Source organism: Phoenix dactylifera, chromosome 6, assembly GCF_051530095.1.
Source record: "Phoenix dactylifera cultivar Ajwa chromosome 6, Ajwa_hap1_PhDact_Kaust_v1.1, whole genome shotgun sequence".
Classification (NCBI taxonomy): domain Eukaryota; kingdom Viridiplantae; phylum Streptophyta; class Magnoliopsida; order Arecales; family Arecaceae; genus Phoenix; species Phoenix dactylifera.
In genome coordinates this window covers 9,311,324-9,336,343 of record NC_143195.1, presented here as the reverse complement: position 1 = coordinate 9,336,343, position 25,020 = coordinate 9,311,324, and the positions used below count along the sequence as shown (strand labels likewise).

General features: G+C 37.8%; 1 protein-coding gene and 1 pseudogene across 1 annotated transcript; one reads left to right on the top strand and one right to left on the bottom strand.

Moving 5' to 3' along the window:
- The first annotated feature begins 6,440 nt into the window (after positions 1-6,440).
- On the top strand, positions 6,441-22,219 carry LOC120107072 (uncharacterized). Its single transcript, XM_039120227.3, has 7 exons — positions 6,441-6,817; positions 20,554-20,613; positions 21,086-21,168; positions 21,325-21,389; positions 21,475-21,508; positions 21,602-21,672; positions 21,976-22,219. Exons 1-7 carry the CDS (start codon positions 6,562-6,564, stop codon positions 22,064-22,066), a joined length of 660 nt encoding a protein of 219 aa, XP_038976155.2. The 5' UTR covers positions 6,441-6,561; the 3' UTR covers positions 22,067-22,219.
- Positions 22,220-24,025: 1,806 nt separating this feature from the next.
- On the bottom strand, positions 24,026-24,670 carry LOC149753287 (4-coumarate--CoA ligase-like 4 pseudogene; annotated as a pseudogene).
- Positions 24,671-25,020: the final 350 nt, after the last annotated feature.

The window sequence follows — 25,020 nt, the reverse complement described above, 5'->3', positions numbered from 1 at the left end:
GGAATCCACCACATAGCATTGCATCGAGGATTGTGTTCTTAGTTTTTATCTTTTGGAGAGGCATGCAATTTTGGCTACAAGCCTTTTAAAATAAAAACATAAAGAGTTTTAGGAAGATCCATCTTCGGTATAGCATGAAGTGTCTACCTAAGTATGCTAATCTAGGGTGTAGCACACCTCATCTTCCTAGGCATGGATCATCTTAGACTACTTTAGCAAACATGAATGTTAAATGGCATGCTCAAGGTTTAAACATCATAAAATAATTTTTCATTGAGAATGAGAATTTAAACAAACTCCAAAAAGATTAAAAGAGTAAGAACTATAATGCCCTGTTACATTGCTAGGGCTTCATCCAGCCCTAGACTAGACGTTTAGCCGCGCATGGTGGCCGGATGTCCTTCCATCTTCAAATGAAAGCCTTCACCTCCCATTCTTCCCAATATATCACGAACTATTCTCTCTCCTCCCCTCTCTCTTCTTTTTTTATTTCTTTCTCTCGGCTTTCTCCTTCTTCTTCACCGAAACAGGGGTTCCCCTGTTTTCTTCCGAACCGAGCTCCCCCTTGGCACCGCCCCTCCTTCCTTCTTATATAGACTCCTCCAATAATGGATCGCGTGGAGAGGATCGTCCGGGGTGCTCATTCGGGAAGGGGGAATGGATCTCGGGCTGCTGAAATCTGGGGGAGAATCACGGGCGGCCGGGATGGATTGCGGACGGCTAGAAGAGGCTGAGACGCTGAGAGGAGCGGATCTGGAATGGAGGGTGCTGCGGGATCGCTGGGAGGGGGCTATCGACCAGGTCGCACGCGGAAGAGGACGATGCGGCTGGGATTGGGTCTTCCGGGATGCTGGCTGGAGAAGAAACGGATGCGTGAGGAAATCCGGAAAGACTCGGCTTTGCTGGGGTGCTGGAGTTCCGGGAGGTGGATCCAGGTGTGTCATGGACAACGGAAGAGGCTAAAATGCCGGGATCTTAGATGCATCATGGAGAGAATAGAAGCGGAGGGCCGGATCGACGGGAGGTGCTGCAATTATTCTGCTGCTGTGAACGCGTTGGGACGAGCGGATGGTCTGGGATGCTGGCTGCACGCACGGTGATCGCGGAGGAGCTGGTCGCCGGCTGTACCGCGTGGAGGATTTGCATCGCTGGCTGCTGGGAGTTGGCACGGGCGGCGGATCGACGCGGGATCAACGGGAAGAAGCGGAACGGCCCGGATGCACTGCGGGGGAGGGGGGGGAAAGAAGATAAACAGTGGGATATCATTTATTAATTTATTTATTATTTGATTTATATATACATAAATATATATGTATTTGTAAAAACACTGTTCATATGAACAGTGTTTTCACGGGATACTGTTCATATGAACAGTGTTTCCAGTAATTCTTTCCGAAATTATTTTATTTATTTTATTATTTTATTATTATTATTTATTATTATTATTTTTTTATTTTTTTTATTTTAAAATTATAAATTTTATATGAAGGCACGCAAGGCATTGGTTGGGAATTGACTTTGGGTTTGAGGTAGGTCATGATTGTTGATTTGCTTGAATTTGTTCTCGAGCCCAATGACATTTAATTCTTACCATACCGCTTCAGATTGAACTCAACCAGATCAGACCGTGACTTAATAAAAGGGTTAATCAAATATTTTTCCATATAATTATAACTTTCAATCTAACCAGGACCAAGGCCCATTGAATTATACCCTTAGCTTGATTGCAACTCCATCAGGTTAATAATTCGGGTCAACACAATCTCCTCCTTATATGTTTTTATGAAAGATCTCAACCAGAAGAGAGACAATTCAGAGTCTGTTTTAAGAAAAGTATTATTTACCTCATAATTTAAATTTATTTCATTGTTTATTCAATTTCATGATAAAACAAGTAGTTATCCGTTTAAGAACATTGATAAGTGCTGGAAAAAGAATATTAAATTATAGATTAATCAGCACTTATCAATGATCCGAGTCGACTCGAGAAAGAAATGAAGAAAAACTGGAACCCTGAGAACGAGTCGTCTCCGGAGGGCCGAGTCATCTCCGGATATTGGCGAGTCGACTCCACGTTTGGCCGAGTCGACTCCAGAACGGGACGGCACTTTATTTCAAATTTTGAACAGTGGGCGAGTCGACTCCAGTAAAGCATGAGTCGACTCCAGCAACAGCCGAGTCGACTCCAGATTGAGCGAGTCGACTCCGATCCCAACGGACACTTTGTCAGGAGTTGCAGAGTGTGCAGAACGGCTATAAATGTGTGTCTAACGGCTAGTTTTCGTTGGGGATGGCTTAAGGAGCCAGAGTGAACAGTAATAGAGCAAGAAAGAGAGACTCCATTAAAAGAAAATGGGATTTCTACCTACCAAAGCCTCTCTAGAGTAAATACAAGAGAAAGAAGGAAGAAGTGCATTGAAGTCCATCCTCCCAACATCTTCCTCGCATTCAAGGCTCCTCATCTGACAGCAAATCTTCATCCCACTCACGAGGAGATTGCAGAGTTCGAGAAGCCTCTTTCCTCAAATCTAAAAATCTGTTTGAGGGCTTCTAACTCTTCTTTAGTTATATTGTTTATATTTGCTTTTCAAGAAGCTATTCCTGTACTCTTTACAAACTGTTTTCTTGTTACTTGATTCAATCAGGGGATTGAATCAAGGGTGTAGAGGTTGGTTGGTGAGCCGAGGTTAAAACCAACGGTGTAAGGGTTTGATTGTGATCCCGAAAAAACAATCGGGTGGTTCTAGTCGGTGAGCCTGTGAAAACCGACCGAGTTCGTTGTGATCTCGTAAAACAACAAGTTGGGTTGTGAGCTTGTAAAACAACCGGCTGTAATCCGAGGGATTATAGTGAACTCCCAAGTGAAGCTTGGGGAGTGGACGTAGGAGCAAGGGTTAGCTCCGAACCACTATAAAATCTCTTGTGTTCGTGATTGCTTAATTGTCTCTCCCATTCTCTTCATCCATTGCATATAGTAAACTAATTAATCCACTTGCAATAAGGTTTAATTAGTTACTCATTAAGTTTTTAATTGCAATAATTACTTAAAACCCAATTCACCCCCCCTCTTGGATTGTCTTTTTGGGCAACATAAATGAAGAGTGTAGAGAAGGCAGTTCATTACTTACATTGAACGCGATCTAATTAATCTCACAAATCCCTCGCAGAACCTAATATCTAAAAATCATATTTTTCTTTTAAAATTCATCACAATATATATATAAAACTTAAATCTTAACATCCTCCCAGGACCGAACACGCGGAAGTATCCGACATCCTGGGTTCGGATTTGTATTCGGGTTCATACCCGTAAACCACCCTCTCCCTTTATTTATTTATTTATTTTTATTTCTTTTTTTTTCCTCTCCTTCTCCTTGAGGATCTGTGCGCGCGTGTGTTTAGTCCCACATCGGTTATTCACTGGGTAGATCTTGGGTACTTATACAGGATCAAGGAACCCAAATAATACCTTCCGGCTAGCCATTTTGGGTGAGATCCTGGGTTGTTACAAATGGTATCAGAGCGGACCTGGCCCATAACCTATGTGGACTAGGGGACACTGCAGCACGGATCCATTAGGGCTAACCATGAGCCGATCGTGGTGTTTGTGATCATATTTGAATGGATTTGAACACTTAGCCTGACGAGGACGTCAGGGCTTGAACGAGGGGAGTATGTGAGGACCCGTGCAGGCGTGTGTTTAGTCCCACATCGGTTATTCGCTGGGTAGATCTTGGATATTTATACAGGATCAAGGAACCCAAATAATAACTTCCGCCTAGCCATTTTGGGTGAGATCCTGGGTTGTTACAACTAGAGAAGAGATTGGACTAGAGAAATAGTTTAGGGATTGACCACATTGAGCAACAAAGACCAGAAGTGGGCCAACCTTAAATGCCACTTGGATGGGATCCAAGTGAAGACAGCCAACCAAGGAAGCTATGGCCATCCTTTGCTACTTACGCCAACTATGTATATTATGAATTATGCAATACTTGAATCATAAGTTCCAACTTGATCATGTTATTTACATATTAAATCATATAGGAGTCTTTTATTGCTTTTTATAATTACTTATTATGTCTAATATACCCAAACATATAAAGTAGCAAACTTGTTAGAACTTTTAACTTCTAAAAAGTGTCAATAAAAGAATATTTGGGAGTTTATGAAATTAAGATCATGAGTAGAAAAGGATAATTGAATTGATAGGTTGTATGATGGCGAATTACCCTAAGGGGGTCCTTGGCATGGGGCGAGCATCCCAAGATCAAGGGTGATGTGGATGGAGGTAATGAAATCATCATGTTTGGTTGCATCGTGATGATCCTACTTGGAAGTGATCTCAAATTAACTCCACTCCTCAAATTACCATTCCACCTAATGATGGGATACCCATTCTTGAGGTTAGAAATCTAAGATCGTCCTAGGACGATGATCTGAGGTTGAAATTTGAGGACAAAAATATCCTTCTATTTTGCAAAAAAAATTAGTACATCAAAATACCATTAATATATTATATCAATATATTATATTATATTATATTTATATTATATATATTATATTTATGATACATATTATACTATAATATATTATTAATCATATTGTTATCATATTATTATGCAATAATAATTTTAAATTATAGTAAAAATGTATTATTGTACTTTATATTTATATAATAAAAATATTTAATATATTACTTCTATTTGCCTTGTTTTCCTAATGAAAATAAATATTAGTATGAAAAAATAATGGATTATAGGTATAAATAAAAATATTAATAGTATAATTATAATTAATATATATTTATAAGATTGATAATTTATAACACTAATAAATATATTTTATGAAATATATTAATAAGTATATTAATATTTTTATTATAATATATTTATATAATTAATAAATATATTTTTGTGGAATATATCAGAGATAGTCTTGGTATTATATAGCTAATGATTTTGGATTTCTATGGAGTACTAATTAGATTACTCGTAGATACCTACGAATCTTTGATCACTAAAACATAGCATACCAAATATGGTGATCTTAGATTGAGAATCAGATTATCTCGAGATAAGTAATCTTATTTGGATCACCAAATGCCACCTAAGAGTGCACATCATCCATAATAGGCGGCTTTTAGAAGGCCAACACCCTTTGTTCTCTCATACTGGAGTCCTTCTGGGCTCTATAAGGCAGCCACGTAAGGCCTCCACCCCATCCTCATCCCTTCTCTCTCGTGGAGTCCAATTAGGACTATACGGGCCTCCTCTTTTGAAAAAAAAAGTGGGGGAGTCCTAGGGACTAAAAGAATATATCATAGCTCACATGCTACGAACAAAGAGAGAGAGGTGCAGAGGCAAGGTGAAAATTTTGCCTTCTCCAAGAACAAGAGAGAGAAAGAAAAGAAGGTTTACCAGACAGTACATCCTCTTGGTGGTTGCTAGCTCAGCAAAGATCTAGATATGCACTTGGACTAAAGTGGTTTTGGATAGTAATTCTCAAAGATTTTATACTTCCACAACCTCAATGTCCCGTGAGAAGATATAATTCCACTGTGAAATACCTTGCTGAACCATTTTTTATGTCCTCAGTTGTATCAGACGCAAGATTTCACTCTAGATGATATTTAACTTACAGTGTTACATTAGGTTTATGTTTATGTTAGATCTGTATAGCTTCATGCTTGTTTTGAATATTTTTGATTTTGCATGATGAAGATCATAGTGGATGCGGTCTGTTCTATATTTTTCCATCTTTAGTATGAGACAATGATCATAAAAATATAATTGCATAATTATTTTAGATCCATTGATATTGATTTACAGCAATATTTAGTTAATCATGTATGGTTAGTGCTGCAAGATATCATGCACTGAATGGAGTTTCTATGACAAAGATCTCATGGGATTAGAAAGGAGGTCATGGATTTATCTTTAATCAACAAGAAAAGGCTCAAAATCAGCTTTTTAATATTATAGGTCTGAAGGCATTCCTTTCATAAGATGAGAGATGATAATTTATATTGCATGAATAAGTGTGGAAAATCATATATATCAATTCCTTCAATCACTGTAGATATCTGCAGATCTGATTGTAAATGTGAAGCCTTTCATATAATAAGGAAAAAAAGGGTCCATCTCAGTTGATGAAATTTAACTAGATTCCTTGTTTTTTTCCGGTTTGTTGTACTGGTTTCTTATGCTTGAAGGGCAGCGATGGAGTCCTCTATATGTCTAGGAGTCATATCCGATCTCCTACAAGGCTACAAGAAGATTCACGAGGTTGGATGGCAAAAACAAAAAACAAAAAAAACTTTGTTCTATTGGATCCTTAAGAATCTTTGTGATCCAATAGGGCTTTGGGAGATGGTCATGCCTCGGCCAAATAAGATTGGGCCGTAACACTTTGGACAAGACCATGTAGTGTTTCACGTGGCCTTCATCTCACCGCCCAACTCTCGTTTTCCTTCTCCGTCCACGCATCCATTGCTTCCTCTCCACACAAATCCACTCTCATCTCCCCTGCTCTCTCCCGTTTCTAAGAGGCAGGGAGACAATGGCCAGCCTACGAAGCAATCTTCTTCTAAGGGAGTTCTGCCAAATCTCCCCGTTCCTGAGGCCTACCTGGGCGATTCCGGCCATACCGATCCGCGTCCACATCGGAATCGGCCGTGTCCGCTGCGCCGCCGTGGGATCCGGCGATGGGGGCAAGAAAGTGTCTGCTCGCCTATCTATGATGCAGCAAATCCTTCAGGGTGCAGAAGAGCGGGCTCTCTCCGCCGTCTCCGAGCCCACCCCTAAGATTACACTGGGTAAGCTATCTTCTTAAATCTTAAAAACCCAAAAAGATATAACTAGAAAAAAAATGTTTTTAGCCGCCTCTCTTATCATAAGTTGGTTTTCTGTTGGTGAATCTTGGTTTCCCCTCCCTTACAGCTTCCGCCCCTTTTTGTATCATCTTTGTTGGTGTATCTGTTCATTATCTCCGAATAGTTGGATCCGTACTGTTCTAACTACCGCTGGATGGTCTGTTTCTGATAACCTACTTATTGGAATCTAAATAGCATTGAACTTCTCCATGTGTTGAAAGTTACTATGGTATATCTTTAGGACCAAACAATATTGTTGAGAAATTATTGTTTTGAAATATTGAGTATGAACCCTAAAGGAATCCACCATTGGAATGAGAATGTCACAGGCAGAGAATTGTCGATGGGAAGATGGCGGAAGAGATGCTTTTTTTTCTTCCCTTCCAAAGGTTGGCTAGTGAGAGAAGCTGCAGCATCCATATGGTCAAGGTTGATGGAACAAGGCTTAAGGATTAATTCTTTAGAAAGGTTCTTTTCTTCATGAGCGGTATGAGGAAGTATAAAACCTTAGGTGGAGACTGTAAGAGGATGAACTCAAAATTGAGAGGATTGCTAGGATTGGATGGATGTGATAGAAATAATTTTGGGGAAGGAGAGAGAGATGAGGTAATGGTTAACATGGAAAGGGAAATGACTTCTGACGTAGGATTAGAGAGATGAAATAATTTTACCCTTCCAATGGTCCTAGCCTACTAGTATATGGATGGGTTCATATTTAGCTGCTTATATTTTGTTTATCCCTGGAAAAAGAATGCTTGTGGCAATTGAGTTTTGGACTCAAAAGTCTAGATAAAATTATGGAATAGTAGTTTCATTGTCTACTTTTTACCCTATATTTGGTTGGGGTCATGAGAGGAAGAATGGATAGGGTTGGAAGGATGGATAATCTCCATCCACTGTTTGGTTCAAAAATTTTAGAGAAGATGGATGAGAAGGAAGAAGTGCCCATCCATCCTGGCCCAGCAATTTGCATACTTCCAAATTGAGAGCATACAAGAAAGGATGGATCGAGCATGTGAGAGGTGGGTTTCTATGTTGACAAAATTATCCTTCATTATTTTTTGACAAAATTCTAACTCCTCTTCATTTTTTTAATTCATTATATGTATATTATTTTACTTATATTATTAACCCTATACTATTAAATTTTATTACTAATTATTTTAATTTTAGTACATATTTCCATAATTATAAGTAAATTATTAGAATTGTATTCTATTTTTCTATTTATATTCACTATTTTTTTAGTTAACTATTTATATAAAATTAATTAACTATTTAAATTAAATTATAAATTAATTAGTTATTTATATAATTGATATATATAAATAAATTAATTCATATATACTTGATTTATAAAATTATTTATTTAATTTAATTAAATTAAAATCAACTATTTATATAATTATTTATATAATTATAAATCATAAAGATTATAAGTTTATATATTGCTCTACCTCTTTAGGACAAATAAGTGTTCTAAATTGATAACAATATTAGTTTCTAATCACAAGGTAGTTTTGTAAAATCATTCATCCTCTCTTTCATTCCTCTTATACCAAATAGAAGAGGGAATCATTCCCATCCATTCTTCTATATTTCACCAAACACACAGGAGGGTGGATGGAAGACCCATTCATCTTCTCTATCATCCATCCTTCCTCCCCTATCCATCCTTTGTATCAAACAAGAGGTTAATGAGAGGGCATTTGTCATAACATTGTTTCTACAATATATGGATGCTAGTGCCCAACATAAAAAGATGTGTTTATTATTATCTTAAAGTGTACTCAACAGAAGGCATGTGATAGAGTGGATTAGAGGTAACCTTGTTTCGCTTTAGAGAAAGGATTTTTGGATGATTTTGTACCTCAAGGAAAACTTTTCAATCAAGTTTTAATTATGGTAATGGGTCTTCAAATTTGTCTTATTTAATAATCCTAATAAATCCAAAATGACAAGATTTAGTTTACCTCTTGTTTCTTGCATCAATTAGAGATGTGCTTCAAGGTCAAAACAGAGGGTTTATTGGCATATTAAAGGCGAGCAAAGGTTTCAATTCTCTTACTATTGCATACTACAAATGATACTCAACATTTTAGTGATGTTTTTTTTTTCTTTTTTTTTTGAGTAGTAAAGACTTTTAAACTTACAAAGTTGACGAAATGTTTAATTGAATGTTGCAAAGTAGACGAAATGTTCAACCAGATGTTCTCAATTAAATACGAATGGTATGTTATACCACTTTTGATTTCAAGTCAGTAACTTTTCCAATTGTACAGTCAATCGTTTTGGCAATAGCCATACCTTTGGGCCTCAAAAGGCCAAGAGGCAAGCCTGAGACCTAAACTTGATTAATGATTGACTAGTTGGTTGGAAAAGATGATTAACTAGTTTTTCTATGCCAGTAAAACTGGCTTAGTATTGGTGGTACAGAGTGAATTTCCAGTGTATAATATGTTAGTTCCTGAAGTGCTGACTTCAATTTTTTGGTAATGATAAAGAGCTGTTTTGAGTGTTAAAAGGGCAACAAAATATGGACTGCTAGGGCATTCTTCTACTTCATTGAATACAAATGGCTTTGAAGTTCAAATGATTGGAGCTAGTGCTTCATCAGGAAATGGTTTTGGGGACCATGGTTGAGGGAGGAGGGAGAGGGGTGGTTGTGATTATTGCTAAAGGGTGGAGGGTGAAAGTCAAGCCAAGTATGTGATTCATACATTTGACTTAATACTACTAGTAGACAAGGTAGCAGAGTTCTATATAAATAAAATCACATATACACATTGCCGTCAAGCCAAGTTTGAGAGTTTCAAGGTGAAACGCATCATTCATGTATCTAATATTATCTGTTCGGGCTTTGTCTGAGATACTAATGGCTGTTGTTGAAATAGAGGCAGCAATGCATGTTTGCATGTTCCTTCCAAAGAATCCATGCTGGGTGATGTTTGTGCTGAGTTACGCCCCGTTCGATGCGACGTTCGCAGCGGAATTCGAACGGGACGTCGTTCATCGCATGAACGCGCCTCGGATCATAGAATTCAAAAAAATTTCTGGATCCAAATCCAGAAAATCTTTGAATTCATTAGGGAGGGGAGATTAGGATCTGAGGAAGGTTGATTAAAATTCATAAAACTGAAACTAAAATCAGAAGAAATTAATTTGAAGATCTCATCTTCAAAAATTCTACAGGTGAAGAACACCGCAGCCTGATGATCTATCTAGGTTCTTGTTTGAGCCACACAATTGTCCGGCCTCTACAGGTATCCACACGAGGACGTAATCATCTGAGATAGGGTCTTACCGGAGTGCTAGCTCCTTGCAAAGACCTCTCATGACTATCATATAGATTAAAAGATAAAACTCTGCAACATACCTCCTTAAAGAAGAACCATTTCTTCTTCAACCTTGCTCGCGATGGAGGAAGAGGAAGGAGGAACCTTGCACGTGGATCTTTCTTGCCTTGCTACCGTGGAAGAAGAGGAGGATGAAGACCCCTTGCTGCTGTGGAGGAGGAAGAAAGAAGAGGAGGCGTGGAGAGGAAGAGGAGAGAATTAATTCATAACTTCTCCCTTGCTACCCTTTTATAGATTGGGTTTAGGGCTCCTCCTAATCTTATTAGGAGTATGGGACTATAACCTACCCTTGGATTAATGCCAAGTGTCCAATCCTTGTGCTCATAGATGCATGACATGTGTCTATTTAATCAATTGATTAATTTTCTAATCATATTAGGATTCCTAATCTCATTAGGAGAATTAATTGATTTGGGAGCATGCATCCTACGACGCCATGTGGACTTTAAAGTCCGCATAGTGTGAACATGACTTAAGTCATATTCATCCGACGACGACATGTGGTCTTTAAAATCCGCACAAACCTTGGTTTAATCAAATTGACCCAATTATGAACCCAAATCAATTTGGGTCGAACCCAATTTGATTTGACTCATTAAATCAGCCCAATTGCAATCCAATTGCAATCAATTTCACTTAATTCTTCTTTCATTAACTCACTAACACTTAGTGGGTTAATTCAATCACCAATCATATTGATGATTGATTTCTATTATGATTCAAATCATAATTATGATAGTCTGACTAATTAAATCCTTTATATGTGTGATTCCGTAGGTTCTATTCTGACTGGTAGTGAGAAATATTGAGATCTCCATCTCAATATCACTGAAACTCCTTTCAGTGGACTGAAACGATTTCAGTTCTACTCTTAGGGTTCACTGATCACCAAGTGAATGCCTTCGAGTCTCACAATCCACTAGTGACACCTAGCAGTATGTGGTGGCAACCTAGCAGAATGAAATATCTGAACCTCTTGGTGCAGTTAGCGTATGATACAGTCCCTCTATCATGGATTCCGACGTGACGGAGGTTATGGATATCTCGTCAAACCCCATCGTCTGTCATATGTCAAATTTATACGACTTCCAGTTCGAGATATGGAAAACTCTTTTTCCAAAATACCTGACCAGAAATTTATCGAACTCAGTCTCATAAATCACATAGAATCACTGCTAATCTATCAAGGTCGATAGATTCCATCTAGATGCAACCCTATTCCAAAATGAACCTATTGCAGCCAATTCGCACTACAAGGATCCGAATGACTAGGGCCCAAGTTCACATGCTCGTCAAACTACAGCAACCTCACAGTGAATAGCTGAGGCATCGCAAGTCAAAGGACCAGTCATACAACTGTAGCATAAGTAGTCACCGACGAGTGGATAGACATCCATGTGACTACTATCTTTGGTCACGCTTAGTACCTTGTTCTCTAACAAGTACTTGCATAATCACTCCAGTGTCTCTACACCGTGGACTCAAGACTCGTCCATCTGACTAAGTGATCTGTGCACTAATCTCAGTGGATCGATCACCGTCCCTCGTGATGGATCCATCGATCAAGAGCATTTAGAAATTAATCCCTAATGACACATGCCTCAAATTCTCAACTCCTTGAAATTATGTGTCATCATCTATTAATTTCTTGGACGATTCATGGACACATACAAACATGAATGAAAAATAAATTGCCCAATATTATTTATTAATAAGTGTCAAATTACAAATTTATGCTCCAGATTACAAATATGCGTCAGCCACGTTGGCTTCTAGGGCATACTTCTAATAGTTTGCCTACAAAATTTTGGGGTTTGGGTGGGGAATTGAGAACATGAGTCTTCTACATTTGGCTGGCGGCATGGCTGTTGGGAAGGTTGATTGATGCATAAAGAAAGAAGAAGCGATCTCTCAGATTTCTTGCATTGTTCTTTAACCATTTCTTTTGTTCTATTCTCTGGGTTCTTTGCTACTCTTTCCTATCTTTTGGAACTGTGGGAAGGGGTGGGGAGAGTCTGTCAGAGTAATTTCATGAGCAGTATCTGACAAGTTTCTGTTTAGAATGTAAGAGAATAAAGTTGGATTCACTTCTCTAGTGTTTGCCACTGAAACAATATCCGTAGAAAATGAATAAACAGAAAACTAAGGGCTGAATTTCCAAAGAAGGCATAAAATTTTCCTGTGTTTGTTAGTGGATTGCACTAACTCATCTTCATCATTTCCCTATAACTTCTGCAGTTTTTTAGTTCAACAGAACAAGAAAAATTCTAAATATTAATTTCTTTCATCATAATATTTTCCCTTTCTTTCATTTTCTCAGAAACCATTAAGAGTTCACTATATTATGGGATTGTCTCTCCCAAAACTCCCAAAAATCTATCTAAAAAACTCCCAAAGCAGAACAAAAAAAAAATCATTTATGTCAAGGCAATTTTACATTTGGAGCCATGATCTGTTTCTACTAGGAAGGTGGTAAGGGACAAAGTTTCTCCTTCAAATGTTTGCACATTGTTCTTTTTCCTATAGAAGTTGTTCTCCCTACTTAACATTTCTTCCATATATCTCTTCCTCTTTTCCTATTTACTAGTTGAGCATTTACGAGATATGACCTTTTTTGTCATCATTCAAGCCCTCTACTATTAAGTAAACTGTCATTACTTTTTTAGATGAAATAATAATTAAATATTCAAAAAATATGATGTATCGTACCTACTCTAACTGGGTTAATATTGGTGTTTAGAAGTCCAAACACCTACCCTAATCAACTTGACACAACCCCTTGGCTGTGAATTCCTACATGTGGTAAATCCTTACGATGTTCAGTCTTAATACATGTTGGCTACTGGTGGGATAAGACTAATTGATTTTGATGCTACAAAGTTATATAACAAGTTTATATATTTGTAGCTGGTTATTTTGTCTTTTTCCTTTTTCCCCTCCGTAGTTCCATTCTTTCAAAGGTGTCATTATTATTTGAACATGGATGTAATTAATGTGAAAAATCCAACTTTGTCCAAGCTAATACACCATGCCTTCAATTTTTGCTTGTCCTTTTATTTGTTTTTGCATTTGTCTTTCACTTTATATTTAAGTGACTTATTCTTTCTTTATTCATTTTTATCTTATCATTTCTATTCTTGATCATCCATTATCATTTTCAGGATCTTTCTAATGCAATGTTGGTTGTTAATTCTTTTTACCTGCCCAAGTTCCATAGTGATTCATTCTCCTAGGGCAATTTTATATTAAAACAGAAGTCCTCATCCATGGTAAGCAACACGAGTAACTAGTGTTCCTATAGTTTCTCTGTTGATCATCTATAGAAGGTTTCAGTAACTGAACATCAGTTTTGGAAAATCAGATCTTTAAGATTATTGCCCGGTACTAATCATGGCTAAATTCCTCTGATATAAGCATTTTATCCACTAGGTTAGGTATTTTCTGGCACTCATTGTGATGCTGTTGTCTCGATGCCACGTCTTAGTCTACTTGCCTTTTGGTGGGGAAGTATGTTCTTTTTTTAACCTACTCACCATTAGGTCTACATTGAAATTGGTCATAGGAGAAAGAAAAATCTGAAGTCCGACTCTGGCATGTATCCCTAAGGTCACATATTCAAAAGTAGAAAATATGTTTTTAATATTATGCTTCCTTGAAGAAGAATGGTCCTAATTTATTATTATCATAGAGCTAGTTGAGGAGATAATCAACAAATGAGCAGACCATAAGTATGCATAGTGGCAGATGGGTTTGCTGTTGGGAAGATCTGCATGGAAGCAGCTTTTGGATGATTTACATCATTAGGGTCTGTAGCTTCATCATGATTGATTGTGGTTGGTTCTTTTAATAAATAGAGGCAGTATACCAATAGAAAGAAAGAAAGAGTGATAGAAAAAACTGTTTAGAAGAGGAAAGAAAAAGAAAAAGAAAATAATCCCATTGGAATGAGGAATATTCTATTCCCACCCTTAGTATCTAAGATCTGCATGTCATTTACAGATCCAACTTTGGGCTACTGTAGAACCTTGTGGTCATGTTTCATCTATATTATTGGTAGATTTTCTAATCGAACTCTTTGGTTCAAAACAATATCATGAAAAGAACCAATTACCACAACAAGAAAGATGTGGATGAGACATTTAAACACAATTAATTTCACACATGATGGTTTTTCAGAGTTAAGTCATAAGGTTAAATCCAAGAAAGTGGTGATGAAAAGTTAGATGAGAAATATATTAGAGTCTTAAGTGCCTGCCAGCACAAATATGCTGGGCCAGGATTGGCAGCAGCGTTGGATCACTACCTCAATGTATTGACCCAGGGCACTGCCTGGGTGTTTTGACATGGCAGTGTGCTGTCATGGCAAGGCACCTGTGCAAGTGGTATGTGAATCCTTGATACATTTTTCGTGACACATTAATTACTTAGTGCTATGCATGATTAATTTATGTATCTACAGTGATTGACTAGAAATTTCTTTGCTAGCACACTAAATGTTGTTTCTCTAGATAATAAATCCATTCTAATCATGAAAGATGGCAGGATGTATGTATCGAAAGTGTAAAATGACCAGCCATTTGTACCAAGGCCAAATAAAAGGCAGCCGATAATGAGCCATTGCATAAATTGCTGATATATATTGCTACCATATGATAAAGTATACAATATATATAAGTTTGCCCAAAGGATAGGTTGTGGGGCATACTAAATGGCTCTATTACATTATAACAACCCTTATTTTGACCATATCAGGCCATTTATGCTATAGTACATGGTTGTGCATGCTGATACAGTTGAAGACAACTTAATGTATTTTAGTCTCTGGATGAACCCATTTAAGATCTCATGTTTTATTGGGTTAACTTTGACATGACCTGTTTCTTACCTAAGCCAATATCAGTCTCTGTTATTTCAAGTCAAATTAATATGGCTTAAATGTTACACATGAACTTGCAAATATGGAGAAATATGTTCATTCGGGGGAACTCCATGTTTCTATAAATGATAAATTTAACTTTTTCATTAAAAAGTTTTTCTATTTCAAGACAAGGTTACATATGGAATTGTACTTTCCCTGGAATTCCTTCAACAACTTTGTAATCCTAATCGTAAGTTGACCTAAACCCATCTAAATACCTTTATTTTGGCAATATTATCAACAAGCAAGTTTTGCCGTCTCGGTACCAGACCTCATACCGGTGCCATACAAGTCTATAGATTAATGAGCAAGTCAAACCAAAATTGCATTGATTAATGTCAAAGGTGTTTTTGCCTTAACCCCTCCCACCAGGAAAAGAAACAAAAATTGCCTTTGATTAATGGCCCTCTAAAAATCTTATAATTACCAAAATACGTCCAATTGGGCTCCAATTTTGATATTTTATTGGACCTAGATAATTTATTCAGCATATAGATAGTTATTTTACAATAAAACTTGCCTAGCTCTTTAATCTGTTGAGTGAAGTTACCTGATTTTCTAAACTGTTTCTTACATTTTGTGTCAAATAAGGTTCTGTTTGTGCTGTGACATCAAATGAAGCTAAAGAAAATATTGTTGAGAAAGAAATCATTCAAGAGCATAAGCAGCCTTTATAACCTGGTGAGCAGCCTTTGACATCTGCCTTCTGATGCAATCAATCAGCTTTTTGAGACTTCAAGTTGATGGAACTTATTTTGTTTTCAGTTTCTAAGGCTCTTTTACCATTTGTAGTTTATTATTTTGTTGTCTAGTGAGTTTATTAGATGTACAGGTGAGATTAAAACATCTAATCTCTTGTTTAGAGGGCTTAGATGGGTCGATGATGTGGATAACCAATCTCAAAGTGCCTCAACATTAAGTATCTTATAGGATGCCTGAACTTCCTGAACATCGGTACGCTCCCATCCTGTCCTCTCTCTAACTTACAAAGAATAGTTCAGGGATTTCTTTTACACTTTGTTAGGGTTTTGAGGTTAGGGTTTTCTATTTCTTGAATCCTAACTAATCTGTATTGTGATAGTTATTTATGATTGAAAATATTTTAGGCCTGGTATTTATTTATTGCCCATTCTCCTTCCTCTTCAATCTCTATTTCTTGCATCTCACCTGCATCTTCTTCTCCTCATTAGTCCTCTTTACTTCCTTTCCTGTTAGTTTCTTGTAACAATATAGAGAAGAGTTGGTCAGAACTGAAATTATCTATTTGATAAAAAATATCTTTTGTGGCTCAGTTCTATGCTAAACTACATCAAAATTGGTTTAAGAGCAATCTCGTCTAGAAGCCATGGAAGGTCATTTTGGGGCCACTTAGAAGAGATTGACTAATGACAAGCAGTATATGGAACGTGTCAAATGATCACTAGAAGAGAGCAAAAGCATGTTCATGTGTATGGTGCAGGTTCTAGTCTTCCAAATCGATATCCTAAAATCATTGATAAACAATAACTTCTCTCTTCTACTACTGCTTTTGATAAGAAAAGGACTGGAATCTACCCAGATTCATCGCACTCCATTGCAGCATCATTGCTGATCAAAAGTACCTTGGGAAGCGCAGGGTAATATTAGACTCTCAAGGACAGCAAACTGTTGGCTTCAGTTTGTGAGAGCAGTGGCTTCATATGGTGGGAGAGAACAGGAAGATGTTCCAGACATGCCAATGGTTCTCTAGTTTCTAATCATGTGCATGATCATCATCATATGTATGATCCCTCTTTAGCAGCTGAAGAGAAGGTGAAACTTTAGGTGCTGGATGTTTATGGCAGTAGGAGCAATGTTGTCAAGGTTGGTAATGTGTTGTAAATCATTGAGCGGGTCAGATCAGATTTGGTCATGGACTGGATCAAGATGGTAAGGTTGCTATAGAAAATTTTCAAAATAACAAGGAAATGTGAAAATTTAAATATGAGTTAACTATAAGGTAAAAGCTGAAAAATAAGAGATCCAGTTTCCACTATCATAGGCCAATATAGAGCATGTTTGATGAAACTGATATCTTGTTATTCAAGCTGTTTATGTACAGCCTATCTTCAATAATCCTTTTAGACAGATTGTTTTAGAAAAATTCAAGGATAAGATTTACATATATGGTCGTAAAAGCCATATGGTTTCATAAATTTAAAAAAAAATGGACTTCCATTTGACTTAGTATGTAAATAGGATGACCAAGATAGTTCTTATGGTCCAAACGATTGTGTAAAACATAATATGGATCTGGATGTATGCTCCTAGCTGGTCCTGATTTCAAGAATCAGATCCATATCTTTTAAGGCCATTTTAATCTAAATCATAAGATCCAGATCATAAATTGTAAGATTTTAGCAACAATGGGGCCTATGAATGCTGAAACTTTTCTTGATTGGATTGCTAGCGGTGATCAATTCTTCTCTTGGTATTAACTGAGCAAGGGAAGAAAGGTTCATTTTGCTGGATCAAAAATGAAGTAAGACCTTCATATTTGGTGGAGTAGATTATAGGAGTTAAACCAACATTTTGATTAAGAAAAGAATACTATCTGGATAAAAATGAAAAAGCACATCTGATAATGATACATTCTCTTTCGTTAGTTACAGCAAAAGAGTCTCTAACAGCAACTTTGATTTAGCCATCTGGTTAATTACTAATTAGACCAACAATGACTTTTTGGCAGATCGATGTTGTTCAGGGTTCCAACTTTGATGCAGCCTGGTATAGAATTGAGCTGAAAAAGTTGACTTTTGCCAAATAATTTCAGATTTGATTAGATTTGTTTTTGTTAAACAAAAATCCAGCAAGAAAGGCAGCGAAGAGGATAAATAGAGGAGAAACAATGCATGTGAAATGCAATAAATATAGACTTAGGGATGAAGGAGAAGAATGGACAATAAAGGGAGAATAGTTGATCAGGAAGACTTGGATCGACCTGTACCTAGTTTGTACATGGTTCCAGATCAGGAACCAACCTCCAATTGGGTTGTGTTATGTATGGATCTTAGGACATTAGACCTGGCTGGGTTGGACCTAAAAAGACCTGATTCAACTTGACAAAAGAATTAGTTTAAAAATCTAGATCCAGCCCCAAAATCCTCCACCCAAGTCTAGCCTGACCCAGAAGGGAAACCAGATTTGACACCGATGCATCAGATGATGGCCAAGTTTAGGTCTCAATCTCAGACTTGAGTCAAGTTTGGATCAGGAGTAGGTCAGGATGTATACAGATCTAATTGGACTGGTTTGTAGTCCTATTTCCTTTCTAGCAACCAAAACTATTCCTAAGTCATTAATTTGTATGTTCAATACACGAAGTTACTCCCTTCTTGTTTTGCTGTAATTACTCAATACTTCTGCACACATGCAATTTTCTTTTTGCATCTAATTTGCAACAGTTGAATTAATCCTACATGTATGATAAATAATCTCCTATTTTTCTCTGCTAAAACATCAAACCCTCCTCTCTGATAGTTCTATCTAGCATTCTTAGGGTTCCCTTCTATAATCACAAAAAAAAATGCCCTTGTCATAAGCATCCTATCCACCAAATCTTCCAAAATTATAATTTTAAAATTTGTAAACCTTAGAGGCTATTTGTTTGCCTGAACTTGGCAGGTTGCAACTGCAAATGCTGCAATTGGATTGCAAGTGTCTAAAATGACCATTTGGATGTCAGTAATTGCAACAACGGGCTGCATTTAAATTGGAAAACATGGTTGAAATCATGCAATTAGAACTGCATACAAATTTGCCACAATTCCTAATAAGCTTAAGTTGCAATTGAAAGTAGTCCTTTGAAGAATCCCTTCACCACTCACCAACCATTGAAATTTAAGATTATATAATTTTAAAATATTAAATGCAAATCAATTATTTTAATAATATATTATTAATATAAATTTATTATTATAATAATATAAATAGTTATTATAATATAAAAATAAATTTTATAATATTTTATAAATGTAATAATTACTGTTGTAATGTTATAATGATTTAATAATACAACTATTATTGTTGTGATCATAATAATTTTTATTATAATTTATATAATATTTAAAATAATATTCATAATTATATTACAAACGATTTTGTAATAATTATAAGGTTATTATATTAATATATATTATAAATATATATTTATTTATCTAAATTATATAGTATCTAATTATTATATAGGGATATGATTGCTATTCTAATTATTGTTGTATTAATCCAGTAATAATTTCATAATAATATTACTTTTTCTATTTTAACTACAAAAATAGAATGGAAATTATTATACTCTAATAGAAAAGTAGATAGTTCACTATTTTTGAGGGGTAACCTTACCAAATGATTTGTATGGTCACCATCTCTTTCAACACCAAACAACCAAACAGTTGTAATTTCGTTTATAATTCTTGATTACAGATAACCAGACAAAAACAGTTTTTGCAACTATAATTCTAATTGGAGCATTTTCAATTGTAGCTTGTATCTGAACTACAAGCAAACAAATGGCCCCTCAATCAAACCAGCGGAAAAGGGCCATATCACACATGAAAAAAATTTATCCATGCATTAGCCTTATGTGGTTTACTTTATGGCAAGCAAATTTGAGCTTGCACATTAGCTTCATGTATTAAACATAAAGGAAGCAAATTAGGATGCAGCTATTTTAGTGGTTGTAGGTTGGATCTATTCTTTTCTATATCAACTGTCAATATTCCTCTATTCTTGCTGCTTGGTTCATGAATGACCTTTGTAGCATTGCCTAGTTTCAGCAGACATGATGCAACTGCTGCCACCAGGTCTTGCCTAACAATCTGTGGTCATCCTTTATTACCTTCAACTCCATTTGTTTTTATCTAGGTGTAATACCCCTGTAACAATATGAATTATGATTTTTTTTCTTACAATGTCCCCCCTCATATTCAGGCTTCTCTCTTTTCCAGTTTGTCCTTAATCCTTTTATGCCAATATTGTAATAACTGGTTCCTTACCTTAATGCAGTTCTGCATGTCAGCTTTCGCTTCATGGTTTTATCCTAGGGCCACCACAGCTTTCCTAAAGACAAATATCATCTTGTACACTTACGTGCTTTTTAGCTTATTGCATTTCTTTGAGAACTGAAGTATGACCTTATAAATTTTGAATTCCTTAATTATATTTGATGTGCTTCATGTACTTTTGGTCCACTACATGTGATATACTCTTTGAGGACATATGTTCCAGTTATAAATATAACATAGATGAGGTTTAGGGACATTGAAATGCTTAAGAAAATGAAGTATCATTATATATGAAAATCCTCTTTGAAATTTTTGTAATAGTTCTTTTGAGTTGTACAACCTAAATAGCACCATTGATTGATTCTAAGTCATTTGATTTTGCAGACCACGTCACTGTTAGTTTTGCAAGAAGTGGGGGGCCCGGTGGTCAAAATGTAAATAAAGGTTTGTTTACTTTTAAATCTTTCTCATTTTGCTCTAATTTTAACTTAAATTCTTAGCTCTGCTGTGTTATAGTACCAACAGTGACTTCCCTCAATGGGTAGTTTGTGCTGCAAAAAAACTTCACTTCCATACTTTATTATGCTCGATCATCTTGGGTTTTGCTTTCTCGAGCAAGCTATTTGGAAGTTCTTGCCCCCTCCTTTTTTTTGAACAGCTCAAAAAAATCTGCAGTTAACTGACAATGGCATGATTCAAAGTTGTTTTCTCTTTACTTGGCAAGAGAAATATACATCTTTTAGGGGTGAAGAAAGACAGGAAGTTTCAATCAATACGATAGCATTTTATTTTTAGTTTCTCCTTTTTCAATCATTTTTTCTCTCAGAATGTCTCAACAATTTGTAGCATCCATGCTGTTTTATTCACTGAATTATGTTTATGCATCTTACTCACTGAAATATGCTTATTATTGCAGTGAACACTAAGGTAGACATGCGCTTCAATGTTAAACAAGCACATTGGCTTAGCGAAAGAGTCAGGGAGAGAATACTTCAAATGGTTGTTGTTGAGCACTTTTTATTGCATGTCTTCATATTTAATTGGTCTAGATGAATTGCCATGTTATTTTCTTATTAATTTAATAAACACCATTAGCCGCATTTTGTCGAATGTTTACATATTAAAACTAGGTATAGATTCCACATCTAATTACAGGAAAAAAATCGTATCAACAAGGATGGGGAGATTGTAATTTCCTCGACAAAGACAAGAACACAAAAGTAAGCTTTCATGAACGGACTCTTCATTTTCTCCACATTTATTATCATTTTTCAGCGCAGCTAACCATATTCTGTTGTCCGTCAGGGGTAACATTGAGGATGCGCTGGAGAAACTGCGGGTACTGAATTTTTGTTTCTGCATAATTCTTGTTCAAACCATCTATATATCCATGGCTATCTATATATTACTTTGCATTGATTTTCTTAAACAGGTTATTATAGATGCTGCTTCATATGTTCCACCACCTCCTTCAGAAGAGCAAAAGAAAAAGATAGAAAAATTGTAAGCCATATATCTCTTCTGTTTATCAGTGAACAGATGTCCTTTTTTCTTCCTTTTTCTTTTTTGTTTGATTGCTGGCATCTGCTCATGTCCACATACCTGCCATGTTCTTTTCTGCTTAAGAAAAGTTCTTTGGGTTCATGACAGAATTGAATGAGCATTAATGCCATACTTTTCCTGAAACTTTTTGCTTTTGATATTTTATGATTTGGAAAGGAATGTTATATAGAATGAGGGAAAATTATTTCATGTTAGATTGGTTAATTGAGGAGACACAATATTGACTTTTATTATATCTTGAAGGGCTGCTATTGGAGAACAGAAGAGGATGCAGAAGAAGAAAGCTATCTCACAGAAAAAGGCTTTTAGGAGAAACAAAGAAAGTTGGGACTGACCCTGAGGCATCTGCTTCAATGCAAAATCATCTTAAAGTAATGATTTTATTTGATGATTTTGATATCTATCTTAAAATTTTGTTGAATTAGATTTGTACATTGTTACTGCACTTTTCGGAATGTAAGCAGTGATCCCATATAATTCCAGGGCAGCTCGCTTGGTCTCTGTGATATCCTGATGCCATCAGAAATTTCAGTATTGAAATGACTGGATTCATTTTCATTTTTTTAAGTTTTTACTTTCTATTTTATTATATTTCAGATTAGTTATAGGTTGCTTTCCTAATGGGTCTTTTGCGTCCTAATATAAGTATCATTATGGTCTAAAGGTCTTACTTTAGGTTGGATCAGGAAAGCATTGAGGTTATAATAATCATGATTTGACGGAATTTTAGTGCTTTCCCATCTATGGTTCCATGAAAATGTGGACTATTCTGTTTTTGGAAAGTCTGTAGTTATCTTTTGTTAGGAAAGTGAATAGTTTTAATGTATGTTATATGATAGACAAACGTTATTCTAGGGTTGTTCTAGTGTCATAAATATAGGTTCATGGGGAGTGATGAATTAGGTATGTTTATGCATTGTATTAAATAAAGTAGGTCTTTTGTGGAGGTTCTTTTTTTCTCCCTTGGTATCCCTTTACTCTCTATTCTTTTTTTGGTCTTCTATTGTTATCATATCTAAACTTGATATTAAGGGATTGTATTAAGGTTCGATGAATTGGTACTGAAGGGCATATCAGCTGGCAATCGGTTCAGCACGATATGAGTTCTATCGTGTCATTTTGGGGTATAGCAACATAGAGAGAGCCGGAGAGGGAGAAAGAGGGGGGAGAGAGAGAAATGAGGACTAAGGGAAGCCTTAACACTAGAAAGAGAGAGAGAGAAAAAAATTTATCGAAATGTATGCCCCGCCAAGGGGGAGATGGGAGGGTGGGTGGGTGGCTAGGGAGCAAACTGGATCTATCTCATTTTAATGGCGTGAACCATGCTGAACTTCGATCGATCCAGTACCGTATGCTTTGAACCAGCCAATTCGGCACAGTTTGATGTTGTAGTGAAAACAATTATTCCCCTTCACAGAATAAAGAAGCATTGATATTTTTTTCAATACATTCTTTTCTTCTAGGTTGAATATGGAAGGGGTTTGCTAAAGAAGTTGATCTATACACATTATTTGTTAACAAATACACTCCATGTATGTGACTGGATAAAACGGGAAACATGTGAAGTATTTGGTGCATCTTTTTGGATATAAGTAAACTAGTAAAATTTGTACGATATTCCAATTTATTTAAATGATTATTCATCCATCCTTCTTACACATACTTTTACCAGCAAGTTCGTTTAACCATGGCTGTTACTGAATTCTATTTGAAATATAAGGCATCATATAAATGGATTTGGTGTCATGACCATCAGTTGAAAATCTAGCCGTAGACCAAACCAATTTGGTAATGTTTTAGGTGTTAATTTTATCTTCATAGATTTAGTGATGTATGTAAATTATTGAAGTACATTATCTACTTTAGGGGTGTTTGAATGCAAGGCGTGGGTATGAGCAGATTGAGCAACAATAGGTAGGGTCAAGCGAGAGTATGGAAATGAATCGATGAAGCTTTTGCCATACATAGTTAGATTCAGAGATGTTGGGACTATCGACTGAACCACCTGCCTCGGATTGCGTCCGATCACTATTCTATCCTGTTGAGTACCCTTAGAGTTGGGCACTGGGCCGGGCCGCCCACGGCCCGGGCCGTGCCTGGCACGGCCCGCTAGCTACAGTACCGGGCCGTGCCTGGCACGGCCCATTTAAGGGGGCCGTGCTGGGTCACGGGTTTCTGGCCCGCGGGCCGAGCCCGGCACGGCCCGCTTCGGGCCTGGGCCGGCACGGCCCGCTCTTGGCCCGCTTCGGGCCTGGGCCAGCACGGCCCATAAGGGCCTGGTCCCGGTGGGTCGCTACCAGCCTACCACGCCTTTGCTGGTCCCGGTGGTCCCGGAGGAGTACAGGAGCGTCGCCGTGTCGTCCTGGCTCACCAGCTCCCGCCGGCGTCGGAGATCGGGCTCGATCGCCTTCAGTTCCTCGATCGTGTAGCGGATGCGGCCATCGTCGCCGGCGATCCGGCGGTCCTCGAGGAGGACGATGGGGAAATCGCGGTCGCGGGGGAGTTTTCCGACGAGGGGGCGGGTGGCGAAAGCCAGGATCGGGTCGCAGTCGGAGATTTGCTTGGCGATTTCTTGCGGGGTGTTTAGGGGGTTGGTGGTGGTGAGGACGGCGCCGAGGGACATGACGGCGAGGGAGACGACGGGGAAGTGGATGGAGTTGGGGGAGAGGAGGAGGACGACGTGGCCCTTGCGGACGGAGAGGCGGGAGGCGAGGGCGGCGACGGAGCGCCAGAGGGCGGGGTAGGAGACGCGGCGGCCGGAGGCGGCGTCGATGAAGGCGGTGGTGCCGGAGTGGCGGAGGGAGGAGAGGAAGGTGGTGACGTCGAGGTGGGGGTCGGAGGGGAGGGGGACGGGCTTGCGCTTGCTGTAGAAGATGGAGTTGGAGGGGCAAAAGCCGCTCCGAGGGTCCACCGGTAGTCCGTCCGTTCGGTGTGCCATCGCCGGAAGCTGGTGATTTCCCTCTCGTTTCTCCGGCAGTGGAGTGAGGAGGGGAGAGAATTTTAACTTTGGCGCTGGGCCGTTTGCGCCCGAGACGGGCCGTGCCTGGCACGGCCCGTCTCGTGCCATGCCCGGCCCGGCCCGCCAATAGACGGGCCTGGGGCCGGGCCGGGCTTCCGTTCTGTGCTGAACGGGCCGTGCCCGGCACGGCCCGTTTAGACCTCGGGCCCGGTGGGCCTGGGCCGGGCCGGCCCGGCACGGCCCGATGCCCAAGTCTAAGTACCCTGGTCTTTACTCCTTACTGTAGTCTGTTTTGCTTTGAGAAGATATGGCTTTCCTATTCTTGGTCA